Genomic DNA, 22563 nt, shown 5'->3' with positions numbered 1-22563 from the left:
GTGCAGTCTTGCCCATGCCCTTTACAAATTGCTGGAAGATTTCTTTACGCTTGCAGTCAGATTGCAATAAAGACCACTACACAGTGCCATTTAGAAAAAAAATACAATGGATGCTGGCAATCTGAAGCAAACATGGAGGATGCTGGAGGAAGACAGCAGATCTGGCAGCATCTATAGAGAGAGAACAAAATACAAAGTTAGCGTTTTGGGTCCGGGGATGACTTCCCCAGGATCCCTCTGAACACAATTTGTCTTTTTAAAAACATGTATTCCTATTCTTCCTACCTAAGTGAGTAACTTCAGAATTCCTCCTCCAGTGCTCACTCTATTTATATATCCATTTGCACATCCCCTGTGTCCCCCTTCCAACTAGAGTTGTACAGCTTGTTGGTGGAGCGAAAGCTACTGTTTGCACATTTGAAATCGACTGCAGCTGGTAGAAAAAAAATCGAGAATTCCACCGGAGAATATTGATTATTTTTTAAAAATGCAGTCTCGACTCGTGAGACATGACTTGTTTTAGTGCAATCTATTGTTGCAATAAGGAACAGTCACTTGATGCCGTAATAAATACACATTGCATCCTAAAACAATGTGGCCCTGTTCTGTAGGACTGTGTAACAGCCCCGAATGCTATAAAATTGGGAAATTTAAAGGTATCATTAGGCTATGCCAGTGCATTAGGACTTGATTTGTTTCCAACACAAAGCACCCAGTTCCATAACAGCAGATTCTCTCATCTTCAGCCAATTGCTCTTCTTGTAGCGAAATGAAACAGCGCGTTGATGTAATCTGATATTATTTATCACGTCGTTGGCTGTCAACGGTCTGTGACTTTCTGACCGCGCTGCTTTCTTAATGAGGGTTATATTGTTCTACATAAGCCATAAAAGAAACTGGTTGGACGTCAAAGTTAATTCGTTTGGTGATGACAGGGGAGAGAGGCACACTAACTAATGCTGCCTCACGACCCTCGGCAGAGGATGGAATCGCTGCATATTTATGCTGCTTCCAAGATCTCAGAGTAGATAGAGAAAGGCAAGGGGAAGGGAGGGAGTCGACAGAGTGCAAAAGGAGAGGCAAGTGCATCTGCTCCAGACATTGGACGCTGGCGGGACAAGGCAGCGAAATTTCAGATCCCACAATCGCGGAAGCAGGTAGGTATCTGCATCTTGCTGCTCTTCTTGCAAAGCAGAGACTATATATACAATAACGAGCTTTCTTCCCAGGTTTTTAGCTTCCGTCACTAGTGAGCGAGGAGGGCGATACCGAAGTGGGCACTGACTGTGGGTCAATGTGTCCTTCTGGATTGGTAATCGCGTTCAGACTCTCACCTTTGGAGTGCATTCGGGACGGAAGCGCTAGTTCTGTTTGAGGAACGGGCTAAAGTTGATGCATTGGATCCCCCCGTTCACCAGGGCGGAAGAAATAAGGTGTAATACATCAGGCAGCCAGGTTCGTTTACATCCACCTGAGTGCCCCCAATGTTAAAAGTTTGATGTGTTCCTTTGCTACCGGGCAGCGGAAAGTGTGAGAAGGGTCACTGGACCCGAAAGGTTAACTCAGATTTCTCTCCACAGTTTTGTCCCCCAGCAATTTCTGTTTTTGTTTGAGAGTGTGACTTTTGTTGGGGTTGGCGTTGTGAATGGTTATATTTTGAAAGGGCTGTGTAAACATGCGGAGTCTATCACAGTATTGTAGACCAGGAGACTTGCATGATTACAGCTCTTCAAACAGTGGGTCCCGATTGTCTTTGTTCGATAGCTTCTCAGTCCTGTTCCACACAAGCGCCTAATCTCGAGAAGGTGCTCCCCACAGAAAGCATAGTCAGTGAAATGTCGCCTCTTGAGCTGATCTCAGAAACGCAGGAGTTCTCTTCAACCAGGGAAAGTCAAAAATAATGGGACATGATGTGGAGATGCCGGTGTTGGACTGGGGTGGACAAAGCTAAAAATCACACGACACCAGGTTATAGCCCAACAGGTTTACTTGGAAGCACTAGCTTTCAGGGCGCTGCTCCTTCACCAGGTGGTTGTGGTACAGGACCATAAGACGCAAGGGTGCCTTCCACTGCCCGCAGCGATCCATCGTCGTAAACCCATTCGAAGCCCATTTGATGTCACTCTGAGAGGTTCCCTAAACCAAGGGCAGTCTATTCGTGAAAACCAATGTCAGTTTGCAAAAGAGCTGGGTCCTGAACGCACCAATTTCTTATGGTGCAGCCCAAACTTTCTGACATTGCCCGAATATTGTGAAGAACCAGAACATTTATTTTCCTTCTAGATAGTGCAGATGGGAAACTAGTTTGGCCGCCACGCGCAAAAAAGAGATCACTCTCATTGTCTCTGAACATAAAACGTTAACGCAAGTTTCTTTTTGTCGCGCGTTTGGCTCCAAAGGAACGTTGCTGAAAATGTGTTGCTGGAAAAACGCAGCAGGTCAGGCATTCCTGAAGAAGGGCTGATGCCCGAAACGTCAATTCTCCTGCTCCTTGGATACTGCCTGACCTGCTGCGCTTTTCCAGCAACACATTTTTCAGCTCTGATCTCCAGCATCTGCAGTCCTCACTTTCTCTCCAAAGAAACGTTACCAGCCAAATGGCGCTTCAGCCGCCAGCACAAAGGGAGCAATGGATTGGCTCGGGAGGTCGTTTTTGAAGGAGTGAGTTTGTGAGGGAAAGGGGAGAGAAGCTGGCAGAGCGGACTCCAGAGTATAAGGCGGCGGCTGCTGAAGATGTTGTTAGTACTGGGGAGAAGGCTGAGGAATCAATGACAGAGCAGAGTGAGAGAAAGTCTGTGGTGCTGGAGATTACAAACAGGAGGAGAGGTGGCGGGGCTCCACCGATAGATCTAAATAGGAGGATGGCAATTGTAAATTCGAGGCTTGAAGTGAATCTAGGAAAGACTTATTGAACAATGTGAGGTGTTTTCAAATTATTTATTCCTAGTACCGTTGATTATCCTATTCCAAAAGAAAATTGTTAGGCTGGATTATTTTTTTTTAACGCAAAGCTTTAACGACTCCAAGCAACTGCTGGGTCATGCAGCGAATAGTGGTGTCATTGGCAACTAGTTAAAAATCACACAACACCAGGTTATAGTCCAACAGGTTTAATTGGAAGCACTAGCTTTCTGAGCGCCGCTCCTCTACAATCACCTGAAGAAGCAGCGCTCCGAAAGTTAGTGCTTCAAAATGAACCTATTGTACTATAACCTGGTGTTGTGTGATTTTTAACTTTGTACACCCCAGTCCAACACCAGTATCTCCAAATCAATTGGGCGACTAGTTCATATAGAAGCTGGTGCGTATATGAAATGAGCTGCGATAGGAAGTGGAAAGGGCAGACACAGTTACAATTTAAAAGGACATTTGGACAGGTACATGAATAGAAAAGGTTTTGCGGGATATGGACCAAAAGCAAGCAGCGGAACTAGTTTGGTTTGGGAAATCTGACCGGCACGGGACGATTTGGATCTGGGGGTCTGTTTCCGTGTTATATGACTCAATGACTCAAGTGGAAGGTTGCCGATACCAAGCGCCGGTTCACAATCCCCAGGCCTAATGAAGACTGGAGGGCGAGGGAAGGCTGGAAGGTTGGTTTAACATCTCTAACAAGAGATGAGGCTGACTTCTGAAGAGAAGTTATTGTTCGGGTTAGACGACCTTCGCTTATTCTGAAAAGATGACCCACCATCTCTCATCCAAAATCCTCCTGTCCTTGTCTAAGTCCAACGTCCGCTCGCGTTCAGATGTACATTTTTGTCACATTTAATGTGACGCCGGCTGAACAGAGGCTACCAATCCTGCCCCACTCTCAAGTGTCAATTCAAGTTTTTGACTCGTAATATTTGCTTGTGTCTCTAAATAAACAAAATCAAACATTCTCATGCACATGCATTCCATTGGATACTTTTTCTTACACTTTGCTTAGCGCTAAGTTGGCCACTTTGGTTTTCTTTCCTGTCTGGTTGAAGATCGGCAGATAAAATCACGAACCTCTTTCTGAATGCTCCAATATTGGATGCACTGGTAAATAAATGTAGTGATTAGATAAATGGCTTTTATTGGAGACGGAATAGTTCTTCCCGGACAGAACCTAGAACAGAAATTGATGGAGAAGCTTGGCAGGCCTGACAGCATCTGTGGAGAGAGAAACAGAGTTCACGTTTCCAGTCCAGTGACACTGCGGGGAGCGGTCAGTAAAATGTTCGAGTACTGGATTAGTGGTGCTGGAAGAGCACAGCAGTTCCGGCAGCTCGCTGCTCGTTGGATGCTGCCTGAACTGCTGTGCTCTTCCAGCACCACTAATCCAGTATTTGGTTTTCAGCATCTGCAGTCATTGTTTTTACGTTGTAAAATGTTCGACCCGGGTCAAAATTGGCGGAAGGAGTACTGGGATTTCGCGGTGAGGACCCGCATTGTAATAGTTACAGAGTTCCAATTGCTTTCCCCAAAATACAAGCGGGGCCGGTATCTAGCTTTACTTTCGAACAGTAAAACAACAAAAAAGATTCTGCATTCTTCACCTTTATTTCACGCCATTACAGAAAGGGCGGTTAAAAAGCAAATTAGTCATTTTTGCTGCAAAAGTCGTTAACATGTGTTGGAAAGATGCACATTTCACCCCAACCGTAAGAGCGCGCCCTGGTGGCGGGTAGAAGCTCAGACAACCCTCAGGGTCGCCTTCACAGGCTACTTTCAGACTGAGGGGGACAGAGCTCATGTCAGGATGTAAGATACTAATAGGGAAACCTTGTTGTCGAACGTCTTATATTTTTGTGTGAGTGATACAGATTGCAACTGATGTTGTTCGATAGTTTCTCAGTGTAGCAGCATTTTTTTTTCTAATCATAGGTTACGTGGAAAGTGTACATTCTTAACATTTTAAAAATGTTACAGGTGAGAGGAGAGAGATTTTAAAAAGACACGAGAGGCATTTTTTGTTTTACACAGAGGGTGGTTCCCTTGTGGAATGAAATTTATGAGAAAGTGGTAGAAACGGATACAGTTACAACGCTTAAAAGACATTTCGATAAATAGGAAAAGTTTAGAGGGATGTGGGCCAGAAGCAGGGACTTTAGTTTGGGATTATGTTCAACATAGACTGGTTAGACCAAAGAGTCTGCTTCAGTGCTGTATGGCTCCATGTCTCTCTGCCCGTCCCCTTTCGAACAAATTGGTATTCTCCATTTCAGGGATATGTTGCACTGCGGCTTTATGCACCACTGTGAAGTTTGCAATAAGTGAATGTGCAGTAAAGCTTCCTGGGAAGTCAGTGATAGCCCTGAGGAAACCATTACTGAACACAGCAATGAAAAACTGTTCAGTTCATATGGCATGATGCCACTCCCACTGTGATTTAATTAAAATCACTTTAAAAACAGGATTAAGAAGACAGACTAGGCTTTTATTTCTCTAGAAAACACTGAGGAACGACCCTGTAAATGTCTTTAAAATTCTAAAGGAATTGATAAGGTGAAAGGGAATATCCTTTGATTAATGGGGGAGGCTGAAACTTGGCGGGCACGATAGCATCAGTTAAGATGTATCTAGGCAGATAGATGAATGGGCAGGGAGCGGAGAGATATAGATCCTTAGAAAATAGGTGCTAGGTTTAGATAAAGGATCTGGGTCAGCGCAGGCTTGGAGCTCTGAAGGATCTGTTCCAGTGCTGTAATTTTCTTTGTTCTTTGTTCTTAGGAGCCATATGTAAATTCGTGTTGGTAAACTGTTTCCATTGGTAGAGGGTAAATAAACCAGAGTACACTGATTTAAAGTATTTGTCTAAAGCAAAGCTGACAAAAAGCAGAATTTTAGTCAGCACATTGTTATTGATCCAGAACCTACTGTCTGAAATGGCAGAGAGGCAAATTCACCAGGAACCTTCAGCAGGAATTGTGCAAAGGGACATAATTATAGGGCCACTTGGATAGCTCTTTCAGAGAGTATGATCGGCTGAACTGCCTCTTTCTGTATTTTGGGTCTTTATGATTCTCCAGTGTGGAATTTACTGCCGTATGGAGCTGTTGAGATGAATGACACTTACGAAGAAGTTTAAATAAACTCAGTATTTTGTTAAAAATCACACAACACCCAGGTTATAAACCAACAGGTTTATTTGGAAGCACTAGCTTTCGGAGTGCTGTTCCTTCATCAGGTGGTTGTGGAGGTTAAGTTCATGCTCACAGAATTTATAGCCAAAGGAGTCCAGTGCCATGGAGATGTGATGGTAGTAAACAACCTGAGAATTACATTTTCACCTTTTATAATGGGATATGTTGGTTTCTGTTCTTTGATATGTAAATCCCAGAAGTTCTTTTAAATTACATTCTCAAGGTAGCTCAGGCTTTTAAACAATAGGTGTGAAGTCCGTCTGTGTCCCAATGCTGTGTCAGACTGACATACCCTCTGTATAGTTTTACAAAGTTTTACATGGATTCATGCAGCAAAATAAAATGTAATTTTGCAAAAACAAATTCACCCCATAAGCTTATATGTGTTCGCATGTGGGAGCAACAAGTTGAGTGTGCATGTGAGTGTGTGTATTTGGATATGAGTGCACGTGATATAGTGTCTGTGTACATATGTGTGTGTGTGTAAACTTGGTTAAGTGTGGGTGTGATGGGATATGTGCGAGAAGTTGCATGTGTCAGTGTGATTGCAGGGGGTGTATATGTGTGCATATGAGAGACAGCGCGCGCGTGTGTGTGTGTGTGTGTGTATTGTGCAGTGGGATCACCCCTAGTGTGACTTGAACCCAAGGTCCCGATTGAGGCCATTCCCAAGAGTATCAAACTTTGCTATCAGCATCTGCTCAGCTACTCTGCATTATTGCTTGTCCTGAAGTCCCCCTTGGAGCATGGCCACCCGAAGGTCTGAGGCTGAATGACTCTGAACTCTGAAGGGTTCCTTGACTGGGGGAGGGAAAACTCCTGCCTGGTGATTGTTGTGCAGTGTCCTTTCATCTATTGTCATAGCATCTGCTTAGTCTCGCCGATGTACCATGCCTCAAGGCATCCTTGCCTGCAGCGTATGAGATAGACAATGTTGGCCAAGTCACATGAGTACTTGCCACGTAAATGGTTGTATTTTGTTGGTAAAGTTGGATTAAAGAAGAAAGAATGAAATGTTTGTGCAGCTTAGTTGGATCAACTGGGCTGCTATCACGATATAAAATGTACATAACTATGTTTTAATCTTTAAAAGGCAAACTAATAATTAAACATCCCCTTGAACGGTCAATTGATATATAACCAGAAGGGGACTTCAAAAGGAAAACAAGCAGTTGGGCCTAACTCTAGATTTTGGGGGTGAAATTAGATGGGAGTAGCAAGGTCAAAAGGAAGGAATCACATTTGCTGACCACTATATGTCATGTGTGATGTTCAGTTCTATCCATATCAATGGAAATGAATATTTCTCAGGGCTATAGCAAGTGAGCAGATCGATGAACCTTAATCAGGTGGGCTAATGGGTTGAGCAGTGGCAGATGGAATTGAATTTAGATAAATGTGTTGTTAGGGCAAATCAGGGCAGAACTATTCAATCAATGGTAGACTCTTGGGAGGTGTTCCCGAACAAATGGACCTGGGGTGCAAATAATTCATTGAAAGTGGAATTGCAGCTGGACAGAGTGCTAAAGAAAACCTTATTGTTCAGTGCATTGAGTATAAGAGTTGAAATATCATGTAGTGGTTGTACAGGATATTGCTTAGGCCACTTTTGGAAAACTGCATTCAATTCTGGTCTCCCTGCTAACGAAAGATATTGTGAAACTTGGGAGTTTCAGAAAAAATATGCAAGGTTTTGCCAGGGTTAGAGCGTTTGAGTTATAGGGAGAGGCTGAATAGGCTGGGGATATTCAGTCTGGAGCATCATAGACTGAGGGATGACCTTATAGAGGTTTATAAAGTCATGAGGGGCATGGATAGGGTGAATAGCCAAGGTCTTTTTTCCCAAGGGTAGAGGAGTCCAAAACTAGAGGGCATAGGTTTAGGGTGAGAGAGGTAAGATATAAAAGGGAGCTAAGGTGCAACTTTTACACACAAAGAATGGTGCATGTATGAAATGAGCTGCTGGGGAGGTGACAGAAGCTGGTACAATTGCAACATTTCAAAGTCATCTAGAAAGGCACATGAATAGGAAAAACTTAGAATCTGCAAATCATGATGGGCACGGATAAGGTGAATAGCCAAGGATGGGGCAGTCCAAACCTAGATAACATTAGTTTAAATGAAAGGGGAAAGGTTTAAAAAGGACTCGAGGGGCAGCTTTTTCATGCAGAGGGTGGTGCATGTAAGAAATGAGCTGCCAGAGGAAATGGTGGAGCAGGGTACAATTACAACGTTTAAAAGGCATCTGAATTGCTATATGAATAGAAAGGCTTTAGAGCTGGATGTAGGTTTGCTCGCTGAGCTGGAAGGTTCCAGAACCTACATCCAGAACCTCAACCTAAGCTACAAATCTTCTCAAAACTCGTTAAGGATTTAGAGCAATTTGGGCCAAATGCTGGCAAACAGGACTAGGTCAGCTTGGAATATCTGGTTGGCATGGACACGTTGGACCCAAGGATCTGTTACCCTGCTGTATGACTCAATTACTCTACATCTTGATAAAATTACCTCTTGTTTTTCTAAAGCAGAATTCCTGCCTCTGGTATGGACAGAAATAATATCATTTTATTAAGCAATACCGTAGTAAGGAATAGATATTTGAGATAGATCCAAACTTTTGATGGATGTGTATTAATCAAGGTTCTGGCATAACATCAGATCATGTCTGTTATATTCTGGATATAAGAAAAAAGGAAAAGCTTGCATTTTTATAGCAATGGTCACATCCTCAAATTGCCCTCAAAGCACTTGACAGCTAATGAAATATTTTTCAGAAGTGATGTAATGTACGAAACACTGCAGTCAATTTGCACACAGCAAGCTCCAATAAACAGTGATGAACGAATGAACAGATAATGTATTAACTTTAAGGACTGTTGGTTGAGGGATAAATATTAGTCAGAAAATCAGAATGAAACCAAAAAGGATTTTCAACACTCTGGCACTGCCGCATTCCTTCAGCATCAAAAAGAAGTCAAGTTGTTGCTTTGTTTCCATCCCACCACTCAACCCAACAGGAGCAATGTTGAAGTGTTTTGTGACAGCCACAAAAATCAGTGTATTAAGCGTTCACTCACGTCTACTCTCTTACTTCCCATCTCAGCTTTTTTTGAAGATTTGGCTTTACTGTTCTGCTCTGTCTGATTGGTAACTTGAACAATATATCTTATGTTTTCCTACTGTTGCATTCTCCCATGTTCAGACTTTGATGAGGGACAGATGACTGGGTGTTAATTGGTTAAGATATGGTCCATAAGTATTGTTTACATAAAACATAGAACAGTACAGCACAGTATGGGCCCTTCAGCCTGCAATGCTGTGCCACCCTTTTATCCTACTCTAAGATCAGACCAACCTACATACCCTCCATTGTACTATTTTCCATGTGGCTATCCAAGAGTCACTTAAGTGTCCCTAACGTATCTGACTCTACTACCACTGCTGGCAGTGCATTTCATGCACCAATCACTCTCTGTGTAAAGAACCTACCTCTGATCTCTCCCCCAAACCTTACTCCAATTCCCTTAAAATTATGGCCCCTCGTAATAGACATTTCCACCATGGGAAAAAAATCCCTGGCTATCCACTCTATGAATGCCCCTCAACATCTTGTACACCTCTATCAAGTCACCTCTCATCCTTCTTTGCTCCAATGGGAAAAGCCCTAGCTCCCTCAACCTTTCTTCATAAGGCATGCCCTCCAGTCCAGGCAGCATCCTGGTAAATCTCCTCTGCCCCCTCTCTAAAGCTTCCACATCTTTCCTATAATGAGATGACCAGAACTGAACACAATATTCCCTATAGAGCTGCAGCATAACCTTGTGGCTCTTAAACTCAATCCCCCTGCTGATGAAACCCATATGCCTTCTTAACAACCCTATCAACTTGGGTTTGGTACCACAACCAATGTGACTTCTTAGGCAATGCATCTTATTCTTATTTTAGACAATTCATATTGATTCTTTGCAACTGTTATGGTTCTGGTCAATTGATTTGTGTAACTAGGTCATACAGTTTTCTGTACACAATGTATGTGAAACTAACATAAAATCGTTAAACAGTATTATAAATAAAAGTTGCCCTCTTAAATACAATACAATAGAAGTTGCCCTCTTAAACACTTCAAAGTTGGTCAGGTCATAAAAAGGATTAATACCATGTTTGTAGCTGACAGCTTTTTATCAATCATGATCTGATAATTAAAAATTCACACAATTCTCAATTATCACGAATAGGAGCAAAAGAGGCAAATGGAAACCAGAAGTCAGATACCCTGACCATTTGAAACATTAACTATGATTCTTGCACCACAAATGCTACCTGATCTGCTCAGCATTTCTGGCATTTTGGGTGGCTCAGTAGTTAGCACTGCTCACAGCACCAGGGTCCCAGGTTTGGTTCCAGCCTCGGACGACTGTCCGTGTGGAGTTTGCACATTCTCCCCATGTTTGCGTGGGTTTCCACCCACAGTCACAAAGATGTGCAGGTTAGGTGAATTGGCCATGCTCAATTGCCCATAGTATTAGGTGCATTAGTCAGTGGGAAATGGGTCTGGGTGGGTTACTCTTCGGAGGGTCGGTGTGGACTGGTTGAGCTGAAGGGCCTGTTTCCATATTGTAGGGAATCTAATCTAATCTTTCTCTTATAATTTCAAATTCCCAGCATCCATGATCATTTGCTTTTGATTCATTGTTAGACTGTCAGGCATATGTACAACTTGCTGTGAAGCAAGATCATTTTCTGAAGAGTGTATATCTTTCCAATAGAATATCTAAGTTAACTTTTACAAAAGAATACTTGTGCATTTCCATGTCCTTTAATTATACCACAAAGATTTAGTAAGTCCTTTCAGTACTTGACGATGAATAACAAGAATATGTTTTACTGAGAAACCTACTTTCCTTCTTTACAGCGAGAAGATTTTTCAATGATTTTGAAAAGATACGAAACCACTGAGGTAAACGAGATTGATCCAAGTTATCAAAAACAATAAGCTATGTGGGTGAGGAGAAGAGTGGGAGGATAAACTACATAGTAAATTATTTAGTATACTGATGTGTAATTTGTGAAGCTCTTGATGTGCTTTAAAAATACATAGATTTTGTCATTCTTATGACTTTATATTTAAAATCCTGATACTAAAATGATGTTATTTTGCAGTTTCAGAAATGCTCACAAGATACTTTATATTATCCGTAATTTATTCACTGTATTGATTCTAAAAGACTATCAGTACAGTTTGTTTCTTTAATAGATGACATGGAATATTCCTTTAGGTTCATTAACTGTATGAACAAATGTTGGAAACTGTGATTACTTTTTGATATCCCAATACCTTATTTTGTAGGAGCTATCAAAAACATTTCAGTAGGAGTGACCACATGCAGCTGTACAGCAGAATTAGCCTTTCTGTGACATGCTTTTATTTCAGGAGAAGTTTTAGGAAAATAAACTTGGAGAGGACAACCACAATAAATTCCTAAACTTCAAAATGGGTAGAAAGAAGATACAAGCTTAAAGATTTGACTGCACAAATTTGGACACAGGGACTGCAACTTGAGCTTTGGCACTGATGGGTACCACATTTTGGGTGATGTTCAGCACTTTAATGCGAATCAAGGTTTTTTTCATCATTGTTAATTTATTTCATGATAGCAACACCTTTCCCAGTGAGAGTATAAATCTGGTAATTGGTGTCCATTTTCAAAGTCATGTTAGACCTTTTGTATTTTTTATGTAAGTTTCAAAAACAACTAACCAGTCTATGTTGTCAATGCTAAGAATTTGTTTGGGGACCATTTTGATGAGAATTTTATTGTTTTCACTTTCCACTGCGTTGCTTCAGTGGCAATACCATCAGCAGAATGGAGATAACTGTAAAGGGTCCTCTCCAACTCCTAGGACACAAACAAATATTTGATTCATAGGTGTTTACCTGTCTCGAGATAACCATTTAGTTTTATAATTGGAATTGAAAAATGTTATTGTTAAAGTTATTCCAGTAATGTATTCAGTGAAGTTCCTTAAAAATAAATGTTACGAACAAAAACATTCTTATTTTATTACAGCAAGAACAGTTATTCATTGGCTTCCTCGACTATTACTATACTAGAGTGCATCTTTAAATGAACAAAAAGGGGCTTTATGAAGACTGGAAGAACCCCAATGTGATCACAGATTAATTATGTTGGATAAAAGGCTGAGTACCTGAAGATTCAGTAAAGTCAAGTAGCTTATCTCCTGAGAAACGCCTGAATCATGGAGGAGAATGAGTTCCAAGTCCAGCAGTTGCAACCAAACATCATATCTGTCCGACTATTTAAGCGTAAGGTGGGTGGTCTGGGATTCTTAGTGAAGCAACGGGTGTGTAATCCCCCTGTGATCATCTCTGACATTATCCATGGTGGGACAGCAGAAGAGAGTGGTTTGGTGCAGGTTGGCGATATCATTGTTGCTGCTAATGGCAAGCCTCTGGTCGATGTAACTTATGAATATGCTCTGGAGATGCTGAAGAACATACCTCCAGAGACTTTCGTTGTGTTGATTTTGAGAGGTCCAGAAGGGTTCTCCACTCACCTGGAAACCACCTTCACTGGTGATGGGACACAAAGAACAATGCGTGTTACAAAGCCTTTAGTTCCAGTCACTAAAATGAGTGATTCTCCCGTTCAAGGCCCCTATGGCAAAGACAACCTCAAAGCTGAAGATAAAAAGTTGAGGAACATCTGTAATCCAGCATTAGAGACATGGGACAGTGAGATCCCACAAGAATCCAATTCCGTAATTCAGGTCAAGGGAATGATGTCTTTGATTAATGAAAACTCTTTAGAGGGATCAGATGCCTGTTTTACCAACATACACAACTTGATGAATGATGGAACAACTGATAATGATGAACTCCTTAAAGAAATTGAACCTGTACTAAATCTATTAAAGAACAATAGAAAACAAGGGAAGTGTGATGCTGAAGTCCAAGTGGACAGGTAGGCAAGCCTTACAACTTGATCCAATTATTTTATCACATTCTTTGTTAATTTTTTGATTGGGTGTGAAAATGGGCAGGGATGGTTAAAAAGAATTTTCCGTATGCTAATGGAAGAGAAAGGGAAAAGCCATAATGTCACACCATCTTTATAAAGCAAAACATATTCAAGATTTTCCACAATTAGTGAACTGATTGAAATTTCTATAAGTGAGTCCCAACAAGTTCATTTTAAAAAAATCTGCAGAATACAGGAACTGGAGAAGGCACTTCAGCACCTCAATTAAACCTTGAAACCTTAACTGTTTAATGAAATCAATGTAAATCTGTATTCTAACCTAATTCACCCAGTTTAAGCACTTGCTACAAAATAAGCATCAACCTCTGGTTTGAAATTATAAATTGGGATACCTTTTATCATTTTTTGTGGAAGAGAGTCCCTCCAAGTTTTCTTAACTTCTTTCCTGAAAGACCTGGCTTTGATTTTAACTTTCATGTGAAAGTTGCAGAGGAAGTGGTTTAATCTCCAAATCTTCTTGATGTGCATAAATGGTGTCCAGAGGATAGGGAAAATTGCAAATGATACACTGCTGTTCAAGAAATGGAATTGCATAATAATCTGAAGATAAAGGTTTGCAGGGTTATAGGGCATGGGGAAGGGGGAGTGATACTTCTCAAACTGCAGTTGCTGACACAATAAACCATCGGTTTCCCACTATGCTGTAATCGTTTTATCATTATGCAATTTCATGATGCCATGCCTTAGATTCCTTCACCAGGACAAAAGTTACTTTTTAACCAATGAATAATTTTCAAAATCTGCTAAGTTATAATTCATTCCTTAACTTTCTATACAGCAGAGAATAAAAGTCTAATTTATCCCTCCTTGAAATCTCACCTTAAGTACCTTGGTAACATTATAATGTATCTGAACAGCTTGTCTGCCTTCTAAAGACAATATTTCCTTTTTAAGGCATAGTGCACAGAACTTACTTGACATGTAACCCGACAAAGACTTTATAAAGCTGTCGAAAACCTTGCACCCCATTATATTCTAGCCCTCTAGGTACAAAGCTAACATTTCATATGCCTTTTTGAGTATTTTTGCACCTTACTACTACATTTTGATCTGTGTAGATAAACATACAAGACTTTTTGAACCTCTACTGCCACAAGCATTTTGTCACTTAAAAAAGATGCTGACTATGACACCAACCACTGTGTCATCATCAGACTTGAGTGTGTGGCTCTTCAGTGAGTTGCTTAGGCTATTAATAAATAAAACAAATAGATAAGAATTCAACATAGCTTCTTGTGAGACCCCACTTGTAAATTCCTTTCAATAAAGTGCAAACGCAGGATCTCTACTTTGTCTTCTACCATCTAACCAGCCTGGTAAGCAGGTCCTCCAATTCCATAAGCTTTCATTTTAGTGAATGGTCTATAATGTGGAATAAATGAAGAAAAAGCACTATGCTATTTTAACACTTAATATTTGTCTCAAATTCCTTTCTCACTATGTTATCAAAGGTGTTATCAATTCTATCAAATAAGGGGTAGAAGAATAGCTTCCAGAGTATTATGTTTTGTAGAATAGTAAGCTCAATATTGTTGGTGAGCTGTTATTAAAAACTGAGAAAGACAGTGGTTAACTAAAGACAGCTTATCAGTGCATTATACACAGAAGAAAATGACAACATCTCATGATACATACCGTTGATATAAGGAATTCCAACTGATAATGGAAAGTGAAATAGCAAAAATGTAGATAAAGTATGTTGTAGCAAAATATTTTGCTTCATGGTTGAATTGATGCATATTAAGAAATACATGACAGAATCTTGGAACATAAAGACTAAAACTAAAACATTTTAATTAACAAATTATTTGAATTTTTTAAAATTGTACTGTACAATTGTACTGTACAACTTTTACAATATGTGTCTTAATCAGCAAATAACTAATTGTGACATGTTAATGTAGCATTTTATTTAATTGTTTTCAAATGCATTTCAGCACATTGTCCACATTTACCCAATGTCTGGTGCTTAAACAATAGAATATTTGATTCATTGAAAGAGACGATTGGCCTTTCATCTCAGCGATGTAGATTCTTGTAGAGTGGACTGATATTAGAAAGCTTATATCTGTATGCATTTCTAATTGTGTCATCTGACTTTCTACTGTAATAGTTTGATCAAATTTCTTTGTCAACAATACCCTTCATGAATCCCTAGGAGCACGTTCATAATCAAAATGAATGTGTAAACGTACTGATCATTTTGCATAATCTGGCCATCAGTTTCAACAATCTGACCAATGAATCATACAATCATAGAATCTGTACAGTATGGAAGCAGGTTTTTACCCCATCCAGTCCACACTGACCCTTCGAAAAGCATCCCACCTCACCCTATCCCTGTAACCCTGCATTTCTCGTGGCTGATCCACCGAGCCTGCACATCCCTGTACTCCATGGGCAATTTAGCATGGCCAATCCACGTAACTTGCACAACTTTGGACTCTGAGAGGAAACTGGAGCACCTGGAGAAAACCCACAAAAACATTGGGAGAATATGCAGACTCCACATAGATAGTTGCCAAGGATGGATAATTGAATTCTGATAAATCTCTGAAAATGTTTTTGAAAGTTCTCAAAGATCAATTCTATATTTTCTTCAGTGATTTGAATACTTAATGTCTAAATTAAGGGCTAAAAAATTGAAAGTCTCATGCTTTACAATAATGTGATTAAATCTATCTTGAATTGTTGGAATTGTTTGTGTCTTTTAATGCTAACATTAAAGAATTTACTTGAACACCTCAGAAGCTCTCAAAAGCTAGTGCTTAAGAATATTTCAGGAGACAGCTGTAACAGTTAGTTGAATTCTGACTATATGTGAACGTGTGCAGTGTACCTAACCTTCTAGAACTCATCAGTGTTGTTCAATCCATAATAATGCTAAATACTTTTCTATTATGTGCCATAATGTTTCTGCCAACAAAGCTGAAGATAAAGTAAAAAGGTTTAGTTTTAAATCAGACAAGCTGTTATTGTGTAGATTGTGTCTACGAGAGAGAAAATATTAAAACATTCTGAGTGCACATTTATTGTAGTCTTTGTTTTGTGGTTTAGAAACATTAGAAAGCAAAAGAGAGAGATAAAGATTGAACTTATAAATAGAAGGCCAATTCAAAGAGATACATATTTTTGAATTACTTTGTTTGTGTGTTCCTGGGATATGGCCTTTAAATTCAGTGTTCAGATTTGTGCTACCATAGTTACTCATTGTTTCAGTTAAAGTTCTAAGGCAGCCTGACTGAGAAAGGAAATGTGGATAATAGAAAACACTGGGTAGTTTATCAGTGTGAGGTCACTGCAGGGTGTACAGTGGAGATGTCGGAAGTTATTCACATTGCTAGAGCTGAATATTTAAGACAAGCAGCAAATCCTCTTGTTGGGACCCAAAGTGGAAACCAAACCCACGCCAGCAGATAGTGATGTCGGCCTTTGTCAGTGGTAGATAATTAATAGAAAGTCACAGGTACTATCATCCAATTGGTGAACATGTCACACTCACTTAGAGCTGTAAACATTACCACTCAGTAAGTCACCATGAGGAATCTGGTGCTAGACATGCCCTGGACATGTGATGTTGACCACAGAGATGTTGGCTACTGTCTTGGGCCCCATGATAGACTGCCACCTCCTCCCCGCCCCCTCCCCCACTCTTCTGGAACCTCCTGGGAGGTTACCACGTGTTTATCCAGCAGGTCCCTCATACATTAGCGATCTTTTCCAATGCTAGAAATATTTCAGTTGTGAAGGAATTGGCCACAAATGGGGCAAATAATTATATACCCTGTTGACAGGCATTGTCTTATTGCCTTTTATAGAGAACACAGGAGAATACTCAAGAGGTGAGAAGTGAAGTCCTTAAAATATTGTAAAGATTTGTTCTCTGAAATAATTAATGATCCTCAGGAGTCTATGTTTGCATCATCCTGTTGGATAATGCCTATATTTTAATGTTACAGATACCATTTCATCTCCAAATCACTTCTGTTGTGGGCTGCACCACGTTCCACTTTGGAGTTGATATTAATATGAGCAGTGAAATTGGGTACTGTGTCATTTTTGGCCTCAATGGTATTCCATCCTTTAATCTTGGAAAGAACTCCATGCTACTTTAAGGAACATGAAACACTGACAGCTTAGTTAGTTGTTGATTTATTTCAACTAACCTTTGCTGTCTTAGTAGAAACTTTTGGAGGATTGTACTGCTGCTTAAAGTTGGTCATATCTTCAGTGAGTTGTGTAATATCTGTTGAAGGATTTTGTCCTGATTTCCATGGTTCATGGTTCCACTTGGAACTGCTTGCTCCCAGTTTTGAATGCCCCACTTCTATGACCCTTGGTCTGCAACATGATAGAAAAGGAACACAAGAGGAGAAAAAAGAAGAGGGTCTCAGCAAGAGACTGTATCCATTAGGGACAGGGAACAATTCTCTTATCTCAGCCCAAGCAAGGAACAGCATGTACAGCATCTTTGTTTCACATTCTGCAGCATTCTTTAGTGTTTGATAGATTTGCCATGCTTCATTTTTGTGCATATTTTGGGCAGAATTTTACAGAGCTCTGAGCAACGTGGGCTAAGCTGAGATTTGTGGCAAACTGGGACAAGAAACTCAGCAGGACCCATCTCAACACTGGGAGCATCTTACGCCACCTTTTTTGCTTTTGACCAGCAGCATGGGCAAATTTCTGGTGAGGCAGCAGCAAATTGCCGATTAAGGGGAATTATTTCTTGTTAAATGCCTTGTTAATGACCCAACTCACATCATTAATATTCAGCTTCCTATCTTACCAAACATGGCAAACAAGAAAACTCCACATGACGTCAAAACAGTTACCTGACAGATTTAGCTGGCGGCTTGCTCCAAGTCACCTCCATGTTGTGCATTACTGAACAGAATCGAGTAGCACAACCCAAGGGCACCAGCCACGTGCACCCCTTGTCCACGGACATTGGCATCCGAAATTGCAAACCCCTTACAACCACTATGGCACATCTCTAATAAATTTAAAGGGCACATAGGAAGCACAGACTTGCAAGACACACCAGCAACTAGTATTGAGAGGCTGCAGCACACGTGGCTGAGTATCCAGATCAGGGATTGGACCAGGCTGCCTCTCAGGGCTGCTTGCTCTTTAGCACTCAAACAGTTAGTTCCTAACAGCTTGCTTGCAGCATCCATGCCTTGCCCTGTCAATTAGTGAAGTCACATGACCAAGCAGCTTGCCATGATGACCAGCAGTCCTCAGCGTAGGGGGTGTGTACATCTTGCTGTTTGACGATGTGCTACATCAATCTCATACCTGCACCACGTGCTAGCAGTTTGCATAGCAAACACACCGCATGTGCAGCAAGCAAGCAGCTCTGTCTCAAATTCTCAGGAGGATAGTCCTCACTAAAGTCTATGGAGGCACCATCAGTCAGGAGGTCCTACAGTGTAGGGCAAGGACAGCCTCCCATACTAGTGCAGGGGGTTGGCCACAGTCAGGTTTCTGGTCAGGGTGATCTTGGTGATAGGGGCAGAGATTCTACTGAGTGAGTCAAGGTCAGGCCTGTGGCTCCATAACAGCCAACCCTGCGCATAAAGCTAATGTATTTGGAGTGATGTACAGCTACCAATCAGAGGCATGCGCACTTTTTGTTAGAGGCTGTTCAGTTAAGTAAATCAAAGGTTTGGGCCACTGTAGTTCTGAGGTATCATTCCAAGTGTTATTACTGATGATTCAGTGTCGGAGGTTCATTCTGACATCTGGTATCCTGAACTACTTTAAAGAATCATAAAATCTTACAGCATAGAAGGAAGTTGTTTAGATTACTGTGTCTGTGAACGCAGTCTGGATCAGCGACCCAAACTAATCCCATACCCAGATTCTTACTCTCAGCCTTGTAATTTAGTTCTGTTCAAGCACGTCAAATTGCTTTTTTGAAAGTTCATTTTCAAATCTGATTCCACTGCTCTTTCACATAGTTCTCTCCACACCTTAAAAATCCCCTGTGGTGAAAACAAATCTCCTTTTGATCACTTACTAATGATTTTACATCTATGATGCATGGTTACCAGCTCACTCGCCAGAAGAAGCACTATTTTTCCTAATTGCTCTAACTTAAACCTTCCTGCGGTAAGTGGAATAATCCCAATTTCTCCAATCTCACATTGCACATCCCCGGTATCATCCTAATAAACCTCTTAATCCACTCCAGGGTCTTAATTAAATGTGCTGTCCAGCATTGTACCTTCACTGCATCCTAACCAGCATCTTGAAGTGGAACTCTGGATTACCATCACCTTTGCTATTTTTTTGTATAAGAATAAGAATTCAGACTTCAGAATTCAGAATAAGAATTCAAGTCTGTTATTTCCTTTCATTCTTTGTCATGATCTTGCTTCCTACCTCAACTGATATAACACCATTTTTATAGCCTTTTGGCTATCCATGGAAAGTACTTGATAATCTCTGTCCTCATTGAGGGGGTATAAATTAAGAAAAATGTGATGGAACCTTAGAACCAGAAAGATCCAATAAAAAAATGTCGTCTTTGAAGTAAACAGTCTAATTGTATTTATGTGCTTTAATATACAGGGACATGTGTTTTTTTAAACAGCCAATGTAAATTATTTTTTTAGTTGGTTTCAAATATATCTCATCACATGTTCAATGACTGTTGCTTCAACTAATAGAATCCCAAATCATTGAAGGAACTGTTACTGGCATCAACACACTAATAATTGCTGACTATGTAGAACACAATATTAAGCCAATATTTAAACATTAAAATCTTCTTCCTTGTTTAATGGTTTAAGTCTGTGACCTTATGCATTCATTTCTTAAAATTGTAGCATTAATTGTTTTTGGTAAATATTTATTCCTACATTTATAACAGACATCACTGCTAATGTGCAAGTGACTTGATGTCAGAAAGCACAGCCATTATCAAAATGGACTATTAGCCTTTGACCTCTGCACAAAGGTTTTAACGTAGACTGGACTGATATTCAAAATATTATACAGCTGCACATACTATCTATTGTATAATTTGATTTGTTACTATTGCATTTTTGTATCCCTTCATGAATCTTTAGGAGGACATTTATTCTAAAAAAAATTAATATATAAACTTACTCATCACGCCATACAAAATGGCCACCAAGTTTAAGAACCTGGCAGTGGTTTTTGGCAAATTTCTCAGTGCTTTTTGAAATCTCCAAAAAATAAGTCTAGCATTTTTTCAGAAATTGAAATATCTAATGTCTAAAATAAGGATTCAAAACTAAAAATAACTACATGTGCACATTTCACAAAAAAAATTGTGAATTGCCTTTATTTTGAATTGTCTTTTATGCTTTTTGGTGACTCCAATGAAATTTTTACTTGAACACCTCAGCATCTCTCAAAAGTCTGAGTTGAGACTTAATGTTTATTGTTAGAACAGATTGGATTGTGAATATAATCTCTGAACATGTGCAGTGCATCTAATTTTCCAGAATCTTTCAATACTGTTCAATCAATGAAAATATTCTTCTCTTCAGTTTTTTGCACTTCCTCCAAAAATAAACTTGAAGACACATTTAATAGGTATATTTTTAAAATCAGGAATGCTTTTCTGTGTAGATGAGTATTCAAAAGAAAAAATGTGAGACTCTTCTGAGTACACACTTTTTGTCATCTTTGTTGTGGGTATTTCAATATATTGAGAAAGCGAAAAAGTGAGTGAGAAACATTGGAGTTATAAATTAAAGACCAATGCTTACTTTAGTTGGAGGAAATACATGATTGTAAATCATAAACCTTAATTTGCATTCTTGAATCGTTTATGACCAGTGCATTGCCAAAATTTCCCAAGTTATCACAATTGGATATCACAAATCATCAACCTCCAAGGTGAGAAGGGATGAACTGGATCAATGTCTTCGCTCATCCATCCCCTCATTTGGTCAGAACAAGGTTAATATTAAAAGTACTCCTTTACTGGTGGAAAAACTTCCTTCCAGACCAAATGAACTTATGTTTTTAAAGGAGCCAATTTAACCAGCCTTTTTTGAATTAATGAAAGAGTAAGTTTATTAGTTAGGAAGCATAAGAATTAATACACACACAAATTTGAAATAAGAGGTTAGTCCAATAAAGAGAAAAGTTAGAAAAGGAAGAAGGATCAGTCTTTGGATTCTATGAAGAGTTAACATGGATATCTTACCATTATGTTAAGTTTTTAATCATGTTTTCTTTTGACTAAGGTTTTCATTCCTTGCTGGCTTCAAAAACTAAAGGAGTGAGATTCTTTCTTTCTTTTTACCTGCAGCACAGAGATGACTATGCATTTCCTCAGTTGTGACCCTCACAGCACACACCTTCGCCCACAACACACACAGTCCAGGATTGAAACTACCTTTTACCATCTGATCTTGAATAATCCTCAAAAGGGAACGCATACATATCTCTCACCCAGTCTGCTCTTTCATCCCATCATGTTCACAGTCTGAGAATTTCACAGTGGATTACAATTCAGTTTGGAGCACATTTCTCCATTTGAAGTCCATCCCTTTGAATCTTGCTTGATCCATCAGGCGTGACATCCCATGGTCTCACTGTAAATTGAGAATAATTCATTCAGGATTTGCAGACAATCATTGAATTGTATTGCTCAGAATTTACATTCAATCTTTTTTCGCTACATTTTTTTTCTTTCAATTAAAGAAGTTCAATATGTGCATAGGTGATTCCAGGTTATGACTGTTACCATGACAATTTGAACATAATGTTCCCAGGATTTAGCATTCAAAGTCAGCAATCAAATTTGTGCTTCCATGGTTATACATGCCCCCCATTTTATTGAGGTAGATAAGCAATTAAAGACTGTCTGACTGATAAAGGAGATTTTGTTACTGGAAAACTGTGGACAGTTTAACAGCGTGAGGTCCCAGCAGTGAGCACAGTTGGCGAATGAAGTTATTCACACTGGAGTATAATTGAATTTTTCATAAGAATATCAGGAGGATTCCAAGGTTTACCTCATCTCTACTTGTCATTATTTTGTGTATGTTGTCTAAGATCCATTTCTTTTCCTTTGGCTAACTATTTGTGGAAAATTCTTGATCTACGTCTGTCATTAACTAACTCTTCATTGCATATTCTTCATTATCCACATTTTTAAATGAACATTCCCATCTTTTATTAGTGATTATCATCAATATTTCTGACACAGCCTATGTAGCTGACAAAATAAAACCGATCACAAGACACATTGAACATGAAGATGATTTAAGAATAATAGTATAAGGAAATGGACAAGTCAATGGATGGGGTTGCTAGCATGTCAGCAATACAAGTATAATGCTGTATTTTAATTGGAAAATGAATTATTTTTGTCATAGTTTTTGTTATTATCCATGACC

General features: G+C 39.7%; 1 protein-coding gene across 1 annotated transcript in view; it reads left to right on the top strand.

Moving 5' to 3' along the window:
- Window positions 1–874: 874 nt before the first annotated feature.
- Window positions 875–22563, top strand: part of nos1 (nitric oxide synthase 1 (neuronal)) — a 102815-nt gene continuing 81126 nt past the window's right edge. The window contains exons 1-3 of the mRNA XM_072587302.1: window positions 875–1157; window positions 11026–11070; window positions 12182–13096. Coding sequence (XP_072443403.1) covers window positions 12372–13096 — 725 coding nt within the window. The 5' untranslated portion in view covers window positions 875–1157; window positions 11026–11070; window positions 12182–12371. The remainder of the gene's footprint in view (window positions 1158–11025; window positions 11071–12181; window positions 13097–22563) is intronic.

Source organism: Chiloscyllium punctatum, chromosome 17, assembly GCF_047496795.1.
Source record: "Chiloscyllium punctatum isolate Juve2018m chromosome 17, sChiPun1.3, whole genome shotgun sequence".
NCBI classification, from domain to species: Eukaryota; Metazoa; Chordata; class Chondrichthyes; order Orectolobiformes; family Hemiscylliidae; genus Chiloscyllium; species Chiloscyllium punctatum.
This window is presented reverse-complemented; position numbering and strand designations above follow the sequence as displayed.